The sequence below is a fragment of the Hermetia illucens genome, chromosome 5, assembly GCF_905115235.1.
Source record: "Hermetia illucens chromosome 5, iHerIll2.2.curated.20191125, whole genome shotgun sequence".
Lineage (NCBI taxonomy): Eukaryota > Metazoa > Arthropoda > Insecta > Diptera > Stratiomyidae > Hermetia > Hermetia illucens.
The window spans coordinates 3,877,298-3,896,890 of record NC_051853.1 but is presented as its reverse complement, the minus strand read 5'-3'; the positions used below and the strand labels follow the sequence as shown (position 1 = coordinate 3,896,890).

Below are 19,593 nucleotides of genomic sequence, written 5' to 3'. Positions count from 1 at the left end.
GCGGAGAGGTTAGACTATAAAAAAAAGCCGTAACAAACGTTAAAGCTGAAGATTGCTATATAACCATCCGAATTGGTTATGGACAATGATAAGGGCAAAGCTATTCCAAAACCTAAAGAAAAGTGGCCAGTACATTATTTCAGCTCCACTGAGGTGTCCCGTCGACACGCAATGGATTAACTAGAAAGGCTCGTGAATGTACATGGGCAATCCTTTTGGATACTTCAGAGAAGTTGCACTTAGGTGCCGGTGGAATTGTGGACCTACACGATCAACTTCACGATTTTTCTTTAATTTTTTTTGGAATAGTCCTACCCCCATCATTGATCATAACCAATTCAAATGATGTTCAGTTTCAACGTCGTTACAACTGTTGTTACAACTGGCACCGAATGTAGGGTGCCAAAATTAGAAACGAAAGAAACTTGAGGACTGCCCTCCCCTATCATTTTCAACGCCATATCACCACTCTACTCTCTATCAAATCCGAAGTTTGCTAGCAATCTACGCACAAAAAATGTCTGCGCACAACCGATTATTAAAAGAAGAAACAGTGAAGCTTGAATTTGTTATCTCATCTCCGGAGGGAGTGAGGAGTTATGGAAGGAAAGGGCTTGTGTGTGGTGGGGGAGACGCCGTAGCTCAGAAGCAGAAGCACTCAGGTCATGGTGGCAGATTGTACTCGGGAGGGGGCTTTCTTCTTAAACAGTGATGACCCTTTCATATCGTCATAGTACAGTTTGAATTTTAAGTTCTACTGCGTTAAGGGGAGGGGATGGAGAGGATATGCAGCAAGAGAGGAATGTTTCCCCTCTCTAATTCCATAAAAAAAGTGACGACGACCATCCCCATTTTAAAACGTTTTCGCATTTCATACCAAAACGGTGGGTTTAACTTTGAACCCCATTCGCGGAAAAGGCGGTATGAATAGACAAGCGGGAGATTATCTCTCTGAAACCCTGTTGAAAACTCGCTTCAGTCACCCCCATAAAAGGGCCAAATTTGGGTATGCAAGAGGAAGGAAAAGGACGCCTTCTTTTTAACATCGTTGAAAAATTGTGGGAGTTATCCCCTATTAAAGTCGCCATAACTGTTCAAAGAGCGAAGGCCGCGATTTTTTCAACGGGCTTTGAGATAAAGGACCTCCAGGTTCTCCCTTCATTGCCTCCTTTGTGGAGATGGGGTAAAAATTGCCATTACCATTATAACATGAAAATAGCTCCACCTTCAGGTGGAAGTTTTTAAGGGCCGTGGTGAGTTATGCTACGATTTTGGTGTGGTACTCGGGTGAATCTCCGCTAAGCCGCTCACACCCTACATCGTCTCCATTGTAGGATTGAAGATGCAACTTTTAACAAAGAAACATCAGCCAAATTGCTCTTCATCGAAGAGTATACAAGAAATTAACGGAAAAGTAGTTGTAAAAATCCAATTTTCCTCGTTTGGAGAGAGAAAAAGCTTTTTTCCAATTGGCTTTCACATGACAGACTACCTCGCATTTTCCTTCTTTACCACAATTTAGGCATCTCTCAGTATGAAATTTTCAGAGTTGAGAAGCATGGCCCAAACGCTCGCATTTGTAGCACTGTCTGGGTTTAGGAACGAAATACTCGACGGGAATCAGGGTGTAATCGAATATCATGTGCTCCAGCAAGTCAGACCCATAAATGCCAAGCTTGACAGTATAAAATCTTGTGGTTTTTCAGGATTTTTACTGTTAAGACATGTGACTCTGGCGAGCTTCACATCAGAAATGGTCTTGTGAGGATCTCCTAATGCCCTCCCTGATGCCCTTGACAAGGAGATGCATTGTAAACGCCTTGCTCAAGTACAGAGGCTGGGAGCTTTGCGAGTGGCGTCTGCTTATCGCACCGTCTCCGAACCGGCTGTGATGATGATTACGGGAGTGATCCCCGTTGCCCTCCTTGCCAAGGAGCGCAAAGCTATCTATCGCCGTAAGGGCGAAAACTTAAGAGAAGTGGTCGCCCGTGAAGAACGTCAACGCACCCTTAGCGAGTGGCAACTGTCTTGGCAAAATGAGTCAAGGGGCAAGTGACTGCGCGGCTCATCGACAAATTAGACCCATGGTTGAACAAAACGCACGGTGAGATTGATTACTTCCTTACCCCAACTTCTAAGTGGGCATGGAGGTTTTCAGTATTACCTGCACAGGATTGGGAAGGCGCGATCTCCTGATTGTGTGTTCTGCAATAGAGTGGCGGATGACGCTGAACACACCTTTTTCTCTTGCGGGAGGTGGGACGGCTTCCGCCAGCAGCTTTATGCAGACGTAGGGGGCTCTCTCCAGACAACATTGTCAGAGAGATGCTGAAGAGCGCTGGCAGCTGGAATCGTATTGCGCATTATGATCGGGCTCTTCTTATTACGAAGAAGATTGAACTCGACCGGCGGAGGGATCGGACGGTAAAGGGTTCCCTGAACTAACAACAACTCCCTTCCTCCCCTCCCCTCCCGTTGGTGAAAGGAATTCCCTGACTTGAAGGCTCCCAAAGCCGGGAGAGCGGGAGGGCTAGCCCGAAGTAATGTGTCAAACGGTTCCAGGTTAGTCCTCTGATGACAGGGAGGTGTTTAGTTAGTAGTCTGCCAGCGTGCTGTTGCGGGAATCTAACACTCTGTGCGTAAACGCATTCACCTACCCTACCCTACCAAAAAAAAAAAAATCGGTAGTTCTCTTAATGATGCCGAAACAAGGAACAAAATTCTGGGGTATGAATGATTTTAATAGAAGGGCTCTGATCTTCGAGTTTTGAATAAAGGCGTTAGCATTATCTGAATTATCAAAAGATACTTTAACACCTGTAAAATTACACTTTTGACATCTAAGATGCCTTCAATATTAAGTTCTCTGATTAACTCAAAAAATGTGAGCCCATCAAGGGCCGACTTTCTAACATTTTAAAGAGTAATTCTGTCGAAAAGCACCGCGAAATTTTTTCTCGGATTCTTTCGATCATAGACAATGGCATCGGGAACACTCCTTTAAGAATAGAATATTCTTTCCTTTGGACGAGTGTGGGGTTTGGTTTGGATAGATAATGCGTGGGGGATAGGGATCTTTCCCTAATAGCTCTGCGGTCCTTTTTGACCAACTTGCACTTTGGTTTAACATTGATAAACTAGGATTCTTGCGGGTCGAAGAGGGTCAAACCGACTTTGTATGTCCCAGAGAGGAACCTCCAGGAGGGACACCTTCCGCGTCACTCATGCCGCTGGCACAGTGACTCTACCTGCTGGTCACAATTAAATGGACGAAGTCAAGAAAAAAGACTCAGTAAAGCGAGGGGGACACTAAAAAAATTACGAATATCACATACACCCGATTCAGGCACGCTGGATGTGGGGAAGAAACGAATGTCGCAATGTAATATTCAGTGCAAGAAGACTATGTACAGGGGGAGTAACTTGTAATGACTTAATGTAGATTGTCGATGATCAAATGACCATCCAGTTTGGTCGGAGACGACCAAGAGGGGAGAGCTATTCCAAAAACTTAAAAAGACAGCGAAATTGGCCGTGAAGGTCCGCACGCAAATATTGAAGCACCATCGAAGCACACCGTCGAAACGTGCTTGAATGTGGGGGGCCCTTTGAGCATTTCGATCCCTCCGTGTCACTGCACAAAATCCACGTGTCTTTTCCAGTGCGTGGGCCCGCATCGGATCCTGGAAAATAAACCAGACAGGGAGATTCGCGCAAGCCTAACGGAATAAACAACACGCGAACTAAACCTGTAAATAAAAAAAAAATAAAAACGACGGCTGGACCGCGCGCGTGGAGCCGTAAAATTCCCGACCCAAGTGTTGCAATCGAAAAGGAGGATCTACGGCGAATTACATCCTCGATTAATCTTTCCCTGCCTAAGAGGTTTTGTGAGGCGCGGCTCCTGAGGTTCCCACCCTACCTTGACATGCTCAGGCTATGATATTGGAGGATGTCCCATTGTCTGGATGAGTTCTTAAAAGAAAAGAAGTCCAGCCGATTCGTCCGACATATTGGTAGTAGCCCCAGTGCCAATCTGCTGCTTGGTTTCTGAAAAAGGTGTGTACATAAGTGTAGGGTTGAGTGAGTTAACGATTCCACGCGGAACAAGAACTGGTTGATGGGGAAAGATATTGGTGTGCCATCAAAATCTAGCTCTCAGGATGTCATGATTTTGTAGACACGATCCGTTGACATAGTATTAAGCGATCCTGCTAGACATCCAAGAGGCGAATCGTCATCGTCAGAATCATAAATTCGTATATATAGTCGAGTCCGGATCTGTTATTCAGTTCCCGCAAAAACTCATGGATGTCTAAAATGCCATTCCAACCTCAAAAACTGTTGAAGCATGTGCGCCGGAAAACTTCCACTTACAGTACTTATCAACGGGGAAACATCACTCGAGCCCATAAAGATAGGAAAACACTTCACAGAACCTCGGGCGGGAATACCCGTAGATCCAGAGGCTTCTGGGAGGTAATCAATTACGAAACAATAAGTCCCAAAGACAAAGACAAGAAACGATTAGCGTGTGTGGTATACTACCGAGGATAGGACAGGAAACTCTACTCTACAAGGTGGGAAGGACAATTGAGGCTTAGCACTTCGACCCCTCATGTGTCATTTCACAAAAATTCTGGTGTCTTTCCCTCTACTCCTCTCCAGCCCCGCAAAACTCATCTAGAAAAGGAAAATCCTTCAATATCATGGCCTGAGGATGTCAAGGTAGGGTGAGAACCTCGGAGGCCGCGCCTCGCAATACATCTGAGGCAGGAGAGGTAGTGATCGAGGATGTGATCCGTCGTCGATCCTCCTTTTCCATCGAGGCACTCGGTTCCGGAGTTCTGCGGCTTCCCGCGTGCGGTAGTGCCGTCTTTGGTTTTTATTTCTAAATTCAGCTCACGTGTTGCTTATTTCGATAGGTGCGTGCGAATTCCCCCGTTCGATTTATTTTTCAGGATCCGGTGCCCACTCACGTAAATTTTTGTGAAATGATACGTGAGGAATCGATGTGCTCAAAGGGCCTTCCCACATTTCCGAGCCTGGCTAGCACAGAGGCGTGCAAACACGTGTTGACGGAGCGCTTCGATATTTACGGGCGGACCTTTACGGTCGATTTGGCAATCGATTTTTTAACATTCTTGGTCGTCTTCGATCATTAAGGATGGTCGTTTGAGGATCTACAAATTCCTAATAGTCATTATAAACTTCAACGGCAAAGGGGCACGGAATTTCACTGTGCATCTCTCGGGTAGAAATGAGTTAGGTAAATGGCCCTAGACCAATGTATTTAACGTGTTGATTTGTCGGTGTGACGATGTCGCCTAGATGGTTTTCTTGTGTGTGCTTCCTCATCTTATCCTAGAAGGAAACGAATGTATCCAAAAGATTGATATTGAGTGCATTTCCTCCCCACTTCCTAGGAGCAAACGTGGATCTATTGCAATGTTGCACGTGTTTGCTTCTGCTATGCTTCCCGTAGAGGAATTTTGAAGTATCATTCGCTCAGTGATTTTATTAAGTTCCGTTTCTATTAATCTGAAATTAATCTTTAAGGAAGCTTCGCCTTTGGTTCCCTCTGAGATGTACAAAGCCGCAAGCAGTTGTGCAACATATATTGTTATGACAGATGCTGCCACTTGCTCGCAACACGTGGAGCCACTCTAATGCACTGCATCACATACACGGCACTAACACCAGCTCTTATGAGCGGAATTTTAGTCACGCAATTCCCATCGCGGTCGAAGATGTTCAAGGATTTTCCATATCTATCACATTTAAAAGGATGCGCTGGGTATTGGATCTCCTGTATATAGTCTTCTTGACCCAGTGTTATAGAGAGAACACAAAATAATACTTAAACTACCGCAATGACGGCTTAGATGCGCAAGAATACCAAAAAGGGTAATAAACCTGCTGAATAATAGCCCTGGTGAGCGTATAATTAAAAAAAAGTGTAAAAAGAGAAGCTGAAAAAAATTGAAGAAATCACAGACCCACGCTTACATTTCCTGAAAAAGATGCCACAACGCGAATAAACATGCGGAAACATGAACACACCAGTATGAACGATAGATACACGACGCACAAAGGAAAATGCGTCCGAACTCGGCGGCGGATTAAAGGAAGCGCCTTACATATTTACCATAAAAAGGTGCGCGCTAGGACATGGCATAGTCATTAAGGTCATTCACCGCCAATGCTGTGACTTTGTACCACAGCTCTCCCCTTACATGTCGAGGATCCTCATAAAAACTCCATCTTTACAAACAAAAACTTTTATTCAGCTTTTAATGAAAATACATTGATTACAAACGAGCAACATAATTGTATACATTTCTTGAAAAATCAGGAAGATTTCATGCGAGATAACATAATTTCATGACAAATCTGAAGGATTCCTTGCGCGTCAGCATAACTTCATGACAAATCCACAGGATTGAAAGCAATAAAATAAAATTTTCCAGCAGAAACTTAACCTGAGCTCGATAGCGTTACTTCATTTCGGTCGAGCCAACAACGTAAAACAAAAACAGTTCATTCTATGCAGGGACCCTCCAACTTCTGGGCGGCTGCGCTGCAGATAACCCAGTCGTAGATCTTTCCATGTCGTACGACGCTGACACAGTTTCGCTCCCCCACAGACGCATAGCGGTTGGGAACCAAATTCAGGATTGAAAAAGGTACGTTCGCGATGCCTATTTTCGCATTGCCTGAATCTTTCAAGTTCCATACGATTGGCTGAATGTTCGGGAATACGAAGTTGGAGCCAGTGTACAGGGAACACAATACTAGGATGATTTGCCGATTGTCGATGTTATATTTGAGTGGAGGTCTGTGGCGATAGTTGGCGTTCAAGCAGGCGAACATTCGGCCGTTGAAAAAAGGAGCGCTCGCCAAGACGCCGTGAGGCGTAGTTAAAGCCCGTTGGTAGCTCGAATATAGTTCTTCTTGGGTCATTAAGGACAACACAAAAACTGCCTGGCACAAATCCAATAGCTCCTCGCAGTAGACGAACATGTTCCTTTCAATGGGTTCCGCCTTAATAAAGGTGCGGTTCGCGAAGTCGCCAAACATGCCCACTGAAATTGCGAGTGGAATCAGGCCTACACTATATTGGAGGAACAAACATATTACCTATTAACGCCTTGGAGTCCTTGATAACGATCACAAAGTTGTAGGGGGGTAACCCGCCAAACCGGTCTATTAGCAACGCCGCGACCTCACACATTCGCGATTGGATGTCGGTTGACGGGTTGATGTGAACCTCGAAAAAGAAGGCGCGCACCTGGCTGACGGTTCGGACTATTATCTACAGAGAAACAAACTCTTTAACAGGATCTTGATTAGGAGAAATGTCGAAAAAACTCACCGCAGCATACTGCAACTGCTCCACCTCGAAAATCCGGCCAAATATTATCACGGGGACTTCCCAGTAATTCGCAATGCATTTCAAACGGAGAACGGCATCAAAATCGCAGCTTTGGAGTTTGTTTTCAGAACTCCTGTGGAAGCAAAATGCAAGTGTACAAAAAAAAAAAAAAATTCGAAATCTCTCAACGCCTCGTCGGGGATTCCCCGAAATGTCACTTTTACTCACATGCTCGGCGGGAACGCCCATTCGAAATGTAGGGTATATCCTTGCATTTTGGTCCCTTGCAGCCGTTCTAAGGCGTGCTCTGCAGCCGTCCTTGTAACGAAATCTATGAAAGCAAATTCTCGAACGCGTGAGACCTTCATAATGTCAGTTCGCTTCACGATTGGCGTTAATATTTCATAGAACATTTTCGGTGTAATGTCCAACCCCACGTTGCGCACGAACAGAGTTTTGGTCTGGAAAAATTGGATTTCCAAACGTTTACTAAAGCCCAGATTGCATCAGGCTACTTACCTTGCTTACTGCTTCCCATTCGGCAGGTCTTTCCGGATTGGCCCAAGCCACTCGCAGATCCTGTCCCCACATTTTTATAGTTCCGGGTGACACTTGTTTCTTGACTTCCACGGCGTCCTCATGACTCCGGAAGTCGATAAAGGCGAAGCCTCGATTGTTTTCCCCGTCGCTGATCCTCTTCAACGTGATCAACTTACACATACTGGGGAAAACGGCCTTGAAGCTTTCCTCCAGCTCTTCTTCGCTCAGGCGTTTGGGGATGTTGCCTATGAAGAGCCTGCACTTATCGAACGAGCGCTGCACTTCCAGGGTCCTTCCTGGCACGATATAGAAGTGATTGAGGACCTCCAGAGCACGCCTAGCATCCACTTCCTGCGCGTATCGCACGAAGGCGTAGCCGCGGTTGGCGTAGTTGAATTCCATCATTAGCCGGAATTCGTAAATTTCGCCGAATCGCAGTAAGTGGGGAAGAATATCATCCTCGGTTAGATACCGCGGAATCTTCCTGACGAACAACTCACATAGGTTGGATGGCGGGGGTCCCTCCCAGTTTGCCGGTGGGCCAAGCACTTTGCGACCGTTTATTTGAATAATTTCGGCAGCTGGAACACGAGGTGGACGCGGAGATGGAATAGTAGGTCGCGGTGACGATCCCCCGGATGCTCCGCCTGAACTCATCGTTGCAACAAAACACGACCACTCACATCCAAAGGCACAAAACTAATGCGCACTCGGTTCAGAAAATCAATCTAGAAAACGAAAAAATTCCAGGGATTTTGCCGCTTCCGTAAGATCACATAGTGTTGTCATAACATACTCGAAACATGGCGCGAATAGTTCACAATCGGATCAAGGAGCGTTTGGCTGTCCCACATTTGAATTGAGCGATTTTCTAGATAAGCAAATAAAAGAATTTATAGATTAAATAAATGAGCAGCAATGGTGGAAGCAATAGAGGGGGGAGACACCAGTTCTGGATTACAGTTACACAATGGAAAATTACTCCACACGATTAAAGTCGGTTCAGTGCTTTTCTTTCCCGCGATGCAAATCTTTACCTACTGAAATCGCTTCCTAAATCCTGCCCCTAACTTGCGGGACCTTCGTACATACTATGTCCCCAGGCGGACTTGGCTTCAACTACTTAATTTTCCTCCTCCGTCCTCTTCAGTTTATACCGTGTTGACTGCGTCCTAATTTTTCTGGCATTTCGCCAACCCTCCCTTATCCGACACGCAAGTTGCTCTCTCCGGCGCAACAATCCAGCCTAAGCTAAAAGGGGGTGTCCAGCGAGGAACCAAACGCACAGCTCGCTTATCTTGCTGGACTTTCTTGCTCTTGTTCAGCCACGGTTTTCGCGTGGTTGGTGGGTGGTGGCGGCTTCAGCTTCAGCATTGCGTCCTTGAGCAGACGCAACCAACTGGTGGTCTTGAGTCCCGATCAAATGTCGAGTACAGGGTCGACGCGGAGTCTCAGGTTCTCCCCGTATACTCTCTGCTGGACTTGTAGCAAACTCCTCGCGATTGGCTCTCCGGAGGCCAAGTTGAACGAGTGGCAGAACCTGCGACCAAGAAGGGTCATCTTGGGCCATTATAGCGGCCCTCAGCGTCTTGTGCCACCTTTTGAGTATAGGGGGTAGGTAGGTAGGTATCAGTGGCCGCTCCGAGGAGCCCAATTAGTGCTTTGGTGCGCCGTTTTGATGCCACAAACTCCTAAGACCGTGACTGTTGTTATAGGAACAGGGAACCAGAGTCCAGCTGGCTCGGATCTTCAGAGCCAGCCCGTAGCATTCACGAAGGAAAGCAGCTCTCCGACCCTGCAGCTAGAAATCTCACTGAGGTCCCCAAAGAATGGTTTACCCAGTGTCCGCAGCCTGACTCAAGCCAGAGCTGGGCAATCGCAGAGAAAGTGCATGAGGGTTTCCCTTCCTTCTCCGCAGCTTCGGCAATGCGAGTTGTAGGGCAAGCCGAGCCTAGCGGCATGGTCCCCTATTGTCCAGTGCACCGTGCAGACCGCCGTAATCTTGAATGCATTTGCATGCGTCTAGCACAGGAGCTCTCGTGATCGGGCTATGTTATAAGCGGGCCAAATTCTCCTTGATTTGGCACAGCTTGTAAGCCTTCGCCATCTCAGGCCCGCGGCTGCTAGGTAGTGCGAGTAGACTCGGTCCCCGACAGCCGCCAGCGGAACACCGACTGTATTCCCCGAGGGACTGCCAAGAGCAGAGCCTTGCCTGGCCAATCCGTCAGCCCGCTTATTCCCCTCTATGTTTCTATGCCCGGGAACCCAGAGGAGAGTGATCTTGAGCGTGCCGCCCAGATGGTTGAGCGTGTCTCTGCACTGCCCCACCAACCGGGAAGATATCGTCGTTGAATACAAGGCCTTCATGGCCGCTTGACTGTCGATCAGAATGGCTATGTTACGCTTGGGGCTTGAATCACGCTCCAGCCATCGGCAGACTTCCAATATCGCCAGTACTTCCGCCTGGAATACACTAGCGAAACCTGGGAGACCATACGACTTGGATACACCGTGCGTATTCGAGAAAACCCCCGCGCCGACTCCATAGGCCATCTTTGATCCGTCCGTAAAGAATACCGTGTCATAGTCTTGCAACACGCCGCCGGTCTTCCACTTTGCCCTGGTTGGAAGGTCCACAGCAAAGTTTCTCGTGAAGTTCAGCTTGCGTGTGACATAGTCCGTGGGGGATGCCCAGATTTCTCGAGGTATTTCATCTCGAATGTTGCTGTGGCCGTAGGACTTCGCTGCCCAGCATCCGGACTCACGTAGTCTGACGGCACTGCACGCTGCAACATATTTGATGTGGAGGTCTAGGGGGAGGAGATGCAGGAGTACATTGAGAGCATCTGCCGGGCAGGACTGCAGAGCCCCGTAGCACCTGCACACGCGGTTCTTTGAATCCTATTAAGCTTCGTTCTATTGTAATTCTTCTTCAAAGCCTGCCACCATACAATAGATCCGTACGTCAGGATCGGACGCACTACAGCGGTGTACATCCAGAGAACCATCCTCGGCCGGAGACCCCATTTCTTTGCAAAGGTTCTCTTACAGGCATAGAAGGCTATACAGGCCTTCTTAACCCTCAGTTCTATGTTCAACCTCCAATTTAGCTTAGGATCCAGGATTACACCCAGATACTTTACATTAGAGGAAAGAACCAATCTTTGTTCATTCAGCCGTGGTAGATGGAATTCAGGTATCCTTGTCTTGGTGGTGAATAGCATCTGTTGCGTTTTGGTTGGGTTTATGCTGAGTCCGCATCTTGCGGCCCACAGGCACACCTTTCGCAACGCTCCTTCCATGATGCCGCTCATAATGGACAGAAACATCCCTGATACTAATATCACCAAGTCGTCGGCATACGCCACCACCTTCACCCCGCTGCTGTCCAATGTACGTAAAATTTTGTCCATTACTATTAACCAGAGCACCGGTGAGATGGCACCACCCTGGGGCGTGCCTCTGTTCACAGCTCTGGTCAAGTGGTTGCCTCCCAGATCGGACTGGATTATCCTGGTACTCAGCATGGATATAATCCAATGCGTGAGATACCCCTCTAATTCAATACCGGTCAAGGCTTCCTTGATGGCGTTGGTACTGACGTTGTTGAAAGCTCCTTCTATATCTAAGAAGGCAGCAAGGGTACACTGCTTGTACTGCAGCGACCGCTCAACCGTGCCAATTACCTCGTGTAGGGCGGTTTCTGTGGATTTTCCTTTGCGGTAGGCATGCTGGGACTTAGAGAAAGGCGTTCTCTCCATAATCGTCCTTAATTGAATGTCCAGGACGCATTCTAGGGTCTTCAGCACGAAAGAGGTCAGGCTGATTGGCCGAAAGTTCTTCGCGGACTCATGACTTCGCCTGCCCGCCTTCGGTATGAAAACCACCCGTGTGCGCCTCCAGGACTGCGGTACGTATCCTAAAGTGATGCAGCTCCGGTAAGTCTCAACAAGCCACGGCACAACCCTTTCCTGCTGCTTCTGTAGCATGACTGGCATTATGCTATCTGGGCCTGGAGATTTGTATGCGGAAAAGCTGTTTATAGCCCAGCCGATCCTATCCCCGGTAATTACCGATTTGATAGTCTCGCACAGCTGGGGTTGCCGCAAACCCTCCAAGCGAGGTTCTGACTCACAGTCCTCCTCGCTGGAGGGAAAGTGCGTTTGCACTAGCAGCTCCAAGGTTTCGCTAGAAGATTCCGTCCAGGAGCCTTCCGACTTTTTAAGGAAGGATGGACTCTTATGTTCCTTGGACAGAATCTTATTGAGCCTCGCGGATTCACTAGTGCTTTCAATGTTCTGACAATAGTCTAGCCAAGACCGCCTCTTGGCGGTCCTGATGGCCGACTTGTACTTCTTTAGGCAGTCTTTGTATGGCTGCCAGTATTTTTACCTGTAGCAGGTGTTGAAGATTTCTCTGGTCAGCTTCCTGAGACTAGAGAGATCTTCGTTCCACCACGGTGGCAGGGTCTTTTTGCTGTACTTAGCAGGGCACGAGACTTTGAAGGCGGTATCAAAAGCCTTCTCCAGAGCCACGACCTTTACTCCAGTTCGTCTGTCGTGCCAATCCTACCAATTTGCGCACCGGAGAGTTTGTTCTTAATTACCTGACCAAATTTTCTCCAGTCGATCCTCCTGGGGTCTCTAAAGGTCTTGGAGACCTCTGCGGCGAGATCTAGACTGAAGAGTATCCAACTGTGGTCAGAGAAGGATCTCTGGTCAGACACTCTCCAGTCCTCCACTCTAAGAATCCCGTTGTCGGTTATTAGGGTGATATCAAGGACCTCCTCCCAACCGTCACAGTTCTCCGAGCAGGGGAAATGAAAGGTTGGTGTACTGCCCCTGTTACACATCGATAGATTTGAAGTAATAATAAAATCAAAGAATGACTCACCTCTTTCGTTGATTTCGGAGCTGCCCCAAAGCGTATGCCTTGCATTCGCGTCGCAGCCTATCAGCAGGTTGGCTTTCTTTGCTGTTATGGTGTTCGTCAGATGTTGTAGTTCTTCTGGCTGAGCTGATCGGTCGTGAGCCATGTACGCCGAGGAAATATACACGTTCTCTGCCTCCACCTGCTCCAGCCTGACTACAACTAGGTCACTGGAACTCAGGTCCGGACACAGGAAAGCGTGTAGACTCTTCCTCGCAAGAATACATGCTCTAGGTTTAGCCTGATCAGCGTCTCCTATGCTGTGGAATAAATTAAAATATTTGCTTTGGAGCCCTTTGATGGTTCGGTCGCTTCCGACTCGGGGCTCCTGTATTAATGCGATGTCGATGTCTTCCTCTAAGAGGAAGACGAGCAGATTAGCCGAGGCGCACTTCGAGTGCTGCAGATTTATCTGCGTTATCCTCAGCATGATCTGCTTGCGTGGGGGGTTTGTCAGCCCCCGTCGGACCGTCCATCGTCATCTCCTCCAACAGCTCGTTGGCGGCGTCGATTGGGTCAAGGTCGTCGTCCGGTTTTGCAGAGCGGAACACTTTTACTTTGGCATTCCTGACCCCGAACCACACTTTATAATCAGCCTTTTTCAGTGCCTCCAGGCACTCCTCGTTTATGCGGAGTAGTACGGGCTGGCTGTTTATCTGAGGTTCCTCCTCCTTTATAACAACCCAGTCGTCCATGGGAATCCCGGGGTTGTGAAGGCGCAGGAAATGGACGAGCTTGTCTTTCTCCATGCGGATCTGCGGTAACCAGATGCGAGCGACCGGCCTCCTGGGAATCTCGTCGTAAGGGATAATCTTGAGCTTAACGCCCTCCCAGGCGTCGCTGATCTTAGCGACACACGAGCCGAGAAAGTTCTTAGAGAACTGGTCCATGCAAGCTATTACGTGGAACCCACGGACCACCTGAGATGAATCAAAGTAGGGAGTGAGTCCCGGGTGTTTGCCTCCGGTCTCCACGAGATGTTCATAGACCATGCCCGACAGCCTAGCCTCAACACTGGTCCACACCTCCGGCGTTAGTTTGCCGCTAGCAGAATTGCCATCCGCCAGCGCCACACGTAAGTGACTCCTGGCCACGTCGCTGAAGGGCTTTGCAGTACGTGGCCCGCCGGCTGACGGTTGTTGTACAATTTCCTCCGTATGTTGCTTGGCGTCTGCGCTCTTGCCCACTCTGCTCCGCTTCTTATCTTGTTCGACCTCGTCTTGAGATCGGTTGCGTTTTAGAGCGATGGGCTTCGCCTTCTGCTCGTCAGCCCGGCGTTTGCTGTTGTATTCATCAACAATCGCCTGGTATTTAGCGAGGTCTTTTTCATCCCGCTCGTCGACAGTACCGGCCTCCTTATTCTTGGCAATCTTGCCGAGAATATGCATGGCCTTCTGGTGCTGGCTCTTGAGCAGGACACCCGTGGACCTTCGCTTCTTAGCCGGTTTCCGGCGACCGACATTCTTGTCGGTTTTCGCTTTCGAGGGATCCCCCGACGCTGAGGGCTTCGGGTCAGGAGTACTATGTCTGGTACTCGCTACACCTAGTTTGACGGCAGTGGGTTCCAGGCTGGAAGCCACTAGTACGTCTGACGCCTCGCTCCGGTGTGATTTCGCAGCATATACTGAATGTTAAGCCGAATATAGGAACATCCCTAAATGTGTGTCTGGAGTTGTATTTTCAGGCTCCGAGGAACTGCGTCTTACTTCTGTGCCATGCGATTGCCGGAAAATCTACGGTGGCGAGGATCTTGAACTCTGCAACACTACAACGCTTGAGCAACTACGTTATCTTTTCCAAACAGGTACTGAATGTCGGAAATGAACTGGCTGATAAAGTTCAAGTGCTGAAATTGGCGAGGGGATACTTTGTTGGGCTTTATGGTCTGTGAACACTGAGGACGGCCTAACCTGCCATTGAGGGAATACCGAAAGTATTTAATTGCGATCGTAAGTGTTTAGCTGCTTGGAAAAGAAGATCAACAGCTGTCAGATTTGGTTCATCTTTCGGTGAAGAGCCGTACCTACGGCAACGTCTGAGGCATCGACGAATATGGATAGGAGTGCATCTTGCTGAGAGAATGCCTAAAGGGTACCATCCACCAACTGTTGCTTGGTGGTCTCGAACACCTGGACAGCCTCTGGGGACCACACAATTAGGCAGGAGTCTTTGCTCTATGGCCTAGAGAAGTAGGCGTTAAGGATCTATTGATGGTGGGCGGCTTTTGGCAACAAACGACGATAGAAGTAGAATATGCCCAAGAACCTTATCAGATCCTTAACACTTTTCGGAAGCGGGAAGCTCGAAATCGTTTGCACTTTGACTAGGTCCGGTTGGATGCCTTCATGGGTAATCAGGTGGCCGAGGAATCCCAGCTACCATTGTAGGAATTTCCCGAAGAGCTTGGTTACTGAGATGCTGGAGTCCGAGGAGAAGTGGCTTGCGGTTGGCTCCGCAATCATCGAAATGCAGGAGGAGTTGCTGAAGGAACAAAGAAGGAGGAAAGCCGCAAATAGGAGAAAAATGAGTGCCTAAGAGCAAACCTACCCCGCGAAGTAATACCTCAATGGTGGTCCCGCGAGGCTGGGGCTGGAGAGACCGGGGGTGGTTTTTAGTGGGTGTGAATCCCACACGCGCCCGCTGTAGTTCCGCCGTTCGAGTGGTGGAGCTGCGGCGGACGTGTCTTTCTAAGATTTTCCACCTCCGTGTACGCACAAAAAAAAAAATATTATGCACAATATCATTTTTGTAATGCGGTGATGTTAGGTGATACGGTGATGTTTAGTAATGTAGTAATGTTATGTGATGCGGTCATGTTGGATTGTTTTGTAAAGTTTGGATCGCACTCGGTCATGGTAATGTGGTATCATACTTTAAGGTGATATCACTTTTGTAATGTTACATATATCACCTACCCAGTTAGCACTCTTAAGACTTTTTCTTTGAGGTTCTCTGCAACAGAATTCCAAATGATAACACATTTTTTTTATAACATATAGGCAGTGTCTTTATTTTTTCCTTTCATTATTTTTCTGTTTTGTTTGTTTTATTTTCTCCACTATGTTTTTATAATCTTTAATGTATTTCCATTTTTCCATCATGTCTTTTTTTTTTATCATTTCATTCATACTTTTACTCTTAAGTTTTCCGTCTCATTTTATTTAGTGGTGAATGTTTTCTTTGATGTTTCTTTTTGTTTCTTATGTACATAAAATTTATGAAAACAGAACGAAATGTTAACAATATAAATTCAAGATTTCAGGAACCATATGACAATCGTATGGTTTCGAAGGGGGGGCGGGGGTTAAAAATTTCAAATTCAATATATGTACATATATAGGTGTGGTACGTATATATGTCGATAAATTCTATGTGAAAACGAACAAAAAATATTTTTTCTTTAGTTTTTTTTGTTTTTGTTCTTTTTTTTTTGTGTTTGATTTATTCATGCGATTTTTCCCTCAACACACTCGTCTGTGATTTGTGATTTTCAATTAGAAAACAACCGCGCATCACTTTGTATTTTGTTAATGTTGCATGTTGCATGTTGCATGTTGCATGTTGCTAGTTTGCTTGTAATTCGTTATATTGGCGTGTTCTCGAGACAATTGCTTACTCAGTTATTGTTGTGGTTATTGATAAACTTGTGTCTTTAATTAATCGGAATTCGGAGAATGAGTTTGCGATGAGACTTAGATTTGTGTTAGTTTTTATATTATATTTCATATAAAACATTTTACTTCGGACAGAAAAAAAAAACAATACAAATTGTCGTCTTAATTTACTTATCATGTTTTTTGTTTGTTTATATTTTACTACTATTTTTGCCCATTTTTTTAGATATTAAACATTTTTCGCTTCATGTATTTTGATCAGTATTTTGTTTTCCATTTTCTTTTTTTGCTGAGTTTACCTGTAATGTGACTACATAACATTTTTTGTTTTAAATATTGTATCGTGTTTTTCATAATTTATTAGGTAGTGTGTAGATATATTTCGTTCGTATATCAGAATTGATTAATTTTCTTCGGTTTTTCCTTCGTGATGCTTGTCTGTGATAGTGTTTTGATAGTGATCTCTGTGTTCATTGGCTATAGTTCAGTTTTCCTATTCAATGCTTGTTTTTGATTTGATTTTTTTTTAGTTTTTTTTTTATTTGCATACGTTCTGTGAACAGTTTCTTACCTAAGTGGTTTTAAGAACCAAAAGAGGTACAAGAGAGACCAGAAAAAAATATTCTCAATTTTTCGTGTGTAACGTGTTTCTGCAATGTTGGTTTCGCTTATGTGTGTTTACTTTTCGTGAATTTCATATCAATTTCTAGAAAACATGTAAAAATTTACATAACTATTAATTTCATATTTTTTATGTATTATTAATTATATTTTTTTGTAATTTTTTGGTTTTCTATCCGTTTTAATTTGTTCTTATCGTATAAGATTCTTACCTTTGCGTTATTTTATGATTTTTTCTCTTTTGTTAAGTTTATTAACTAAGTTGCATGTTTCCGTAGTGAATGTAAATCAAATGGAAATACCTCATGGAAAAATAAAACCGAAACAATTCACCTTTTTCTAACTAATAAATAAAAGTCGTTCATTGATAACTATATTTTGCTTTAAATGAGTTTTAAGTTTTTCTTTGTTTGATATCACGTTAAACTCGGTCTTTGGCACTAGTGTAAGAATATAATATATTTTTTTTTTTTTGCTAAACATTTACAAAAGTTCCTTTTCTTTTCCGATTCAAAATGTTTGCCATATTTATATTTTACGGAAACTATTTTGTGTTTTTCTACGAAACGTAATCGAAATTATCGGTCAAATTCTAAACTTCATTTCTTAAAAATTCATTTCTCTCATATTACAAACATAACCATTTTTATTAAGTATGTATTTACTATATATCATACACGGTTTGAATTTATTTCATCCTTTTATAAAATGATAGCCCTAATCCCTATCGATCATTATTTCAATGTTCAGTTGTTTTATCTTTAATAATCTAATTTTTAAAACTATAAGATTTATTATTATGCTACGTTAGGGTTCGTGTTTTTTCCTTTTTTTTATTTATGAATTACTACAATTATCTCTGACTTATACGTTTAAATTCACATTTTAGAATATTTCGTATGTTTTTTCTTTTTTAACTAACTGTGATTTTTATTTTTTACATATTTTTCGTGTTTCGCTTTAAAAATTTTCTAAGATTTCCTGTGAGACTGTTTTTCTCGTAGAATAAATCGTGGAACATGGTTGAAAGTAATCAAAAAAACGAACGCAGGCTATAAATTAGTAAAAAAAAAAATAAAAGTGGCATTATTGATTGCTGGTAAGGTGGAGAAAATTGGAAAATTTGTGGTTCTTAAATGTTCAAGTGGAATTGCAAATAAACTAAATTTTAAACAAACTTTCATTGTCAGACGAGATGAGAAGCAGAATCTTTAGTAGTACTAGCGGTTAAAAAAAATGCGAATACCGCAATCATTTTCAAAAACTGACTAACAACATGAAGCATCGAGGACCTTAGGAACCTAATCCCAGATTGCTTCCTATTCTTTTGGTAACATGAAAAATGGTTTAATTTCCAGGCCCGATCTGGCAAATAAAATGATTTATATTTTTAAAGGAAAATATAGAGGCGTGCTTTCCAGTTACCAGTTCCAGGTCGGGGGGTCTAGACAAGGTAAGACAAAACCTATGCTTAAGTTTATAAGTTAATAAGCCTCGCCATTTCCTTTTGAGTACACATGAAAATACTAGAAAAATGGTTGAAAGACAAATCAAAAGGCGACTAATATTGATAGTATCTGATGAATTCATACCAACAACGGATGACATCCTTCAAGACATCCATTACAAGAAAACCCTACGGCGGAGACTATTTAAGAATAGATATTCCCCGCAGTATTCCTTTCTTAAGAACGAGATCCATGATCTCGACACCTCAATCCACGAAAGGATCTTTACCCTAAATACTAACCACCTCCACAATCGCCTCTCCAACATTGAATTAAATTCAAACCCATAAAGGGGGCTCAGTCAAATATCCCGCGGACCTGGGAAAATTGCTAGCCGTAATGACATAATAATAATAATAACTCCGCCGAAGCCGGTCCCAAGCCCGGTTGTGAAAGGAGGAGGGATGGATAGCTTCAGTCTGAATGGCTGTACACCACCGCAGTGTCTCAGGGGGTAGGTGAGGAAAGTGCAGGAACTTTACAGTCTTGCAGATTACTCACTAAGGAAGCTATCTACACACCTGGCAGCTAGGGACAAAATGCACCACCAAAAAATGAGAAGAAGGAGAAATTTAAGGTCCGGTACGGATAACCGGCGGGAGTCGTCTGACTTGGTGACTGGGTCGGGCTCTCGTAATGGACAGCATGGCGTCGAAACTGCTAGTCGTGGGGCGGTTCGACGTCTAGGCGCCACGACGACCAGGAGCACAGCTCCGCCTGCTGCAGCTGTTTCGCCACAATCTGTGGCGACCACTTCAGCAGGTTCGCGTAGGAAGCGGATGAAATGGACTGAAGAAATGAACCTCTTCATCATCCGCTCCTACTACGAAATAACGGCGGGGGCGGGTACAACATCTTACCGCCCCTTGTTGCACCAGAGATTCGTCGAGCGTTTCCTGCAATTCGCGCACGTGACTGTGCAGCGAGTCGCAGACCAGTACCGCTTCATCACTCGCAGCGACACAATCCCGGCCACCAACAGGGAACGTGTTCGACTTGAAGTCAT

At 45.2% G+C, this 19,593-nt stretch overlaps 2 protein-coding genes across 2 annotated transcripts in view; both read right to left on the bottom strand.

Annotated features, from left to right (window-relative positions):
- Positions 1-6,356: 6,356 nt before the first annotated feature.
- LOC119657505 (RNA-binding protein 47-like) lies at positions 6,357-8,619 on the bottom strand. The gene is made up of 5 exons (XM_038064440.1): positions 7,895-8,619; positions 7,604-7,836; positions 7,376-7,508; positions 7,141-7,315; positions 6,357-7,085 (listed from the first exon to the last, which is right to left on the bottom strand). Exons 1-5 carry the CDS (start codon positions 8,570-8,572, stop codon positions 6,541-6,543), a joined length of 1,764 nt encoding a protein of 587 aa, XP_037920368.1. The 5' UTR covers positions 8,573-8,619; the 3' UTR covers positions 6,357-6,540.
- A 7,415-nt stretch (positions 8,620-16,034) lies between these two features.
- The window catches only part of LOC119656644 (zinc metalloproteinase-disintegrin-like jararhagin), a 973,582-nt gene continuing 970,023 nt past the window's right edge, over positions 16,035-19,593 (bottom strand). The window contains exon 24 of the mRNA XM_038063100.1: positions 16,035-18,131. Coding sequence (XP_037919028.1) covers positions 18,113-18,131 — 19 coding nt within the window. The 3' untranslated portion in view covers positions 16,035-18,112. The remainder of the gene's footprint in view (positions 18,132-19,593) is intronic.

Coding starts and splice junctions, on each gene's coding strand:
- LOC119657505 (XM_038064440.1), bottom strand. CDS start 8,572: ATGAGTTCAGGCGGAGCATCCGGGGGATCGTCACCGCGACCTACTATT. Junction 7,509..7,603: donor TGGGCGTTCCCGCCGAGCAT/GTGAGTAAAAGT, acceptor TTGCTTCCACAG/GAGTTCTGAAAACAAACTCC. Junction 7,086..7,140: donor GGACTCCAAGGCGTTAATAG/GTAATATGTTTG, acceptor TCGCAATTTCAG/TGGGCATGTTTGGCGACTTC.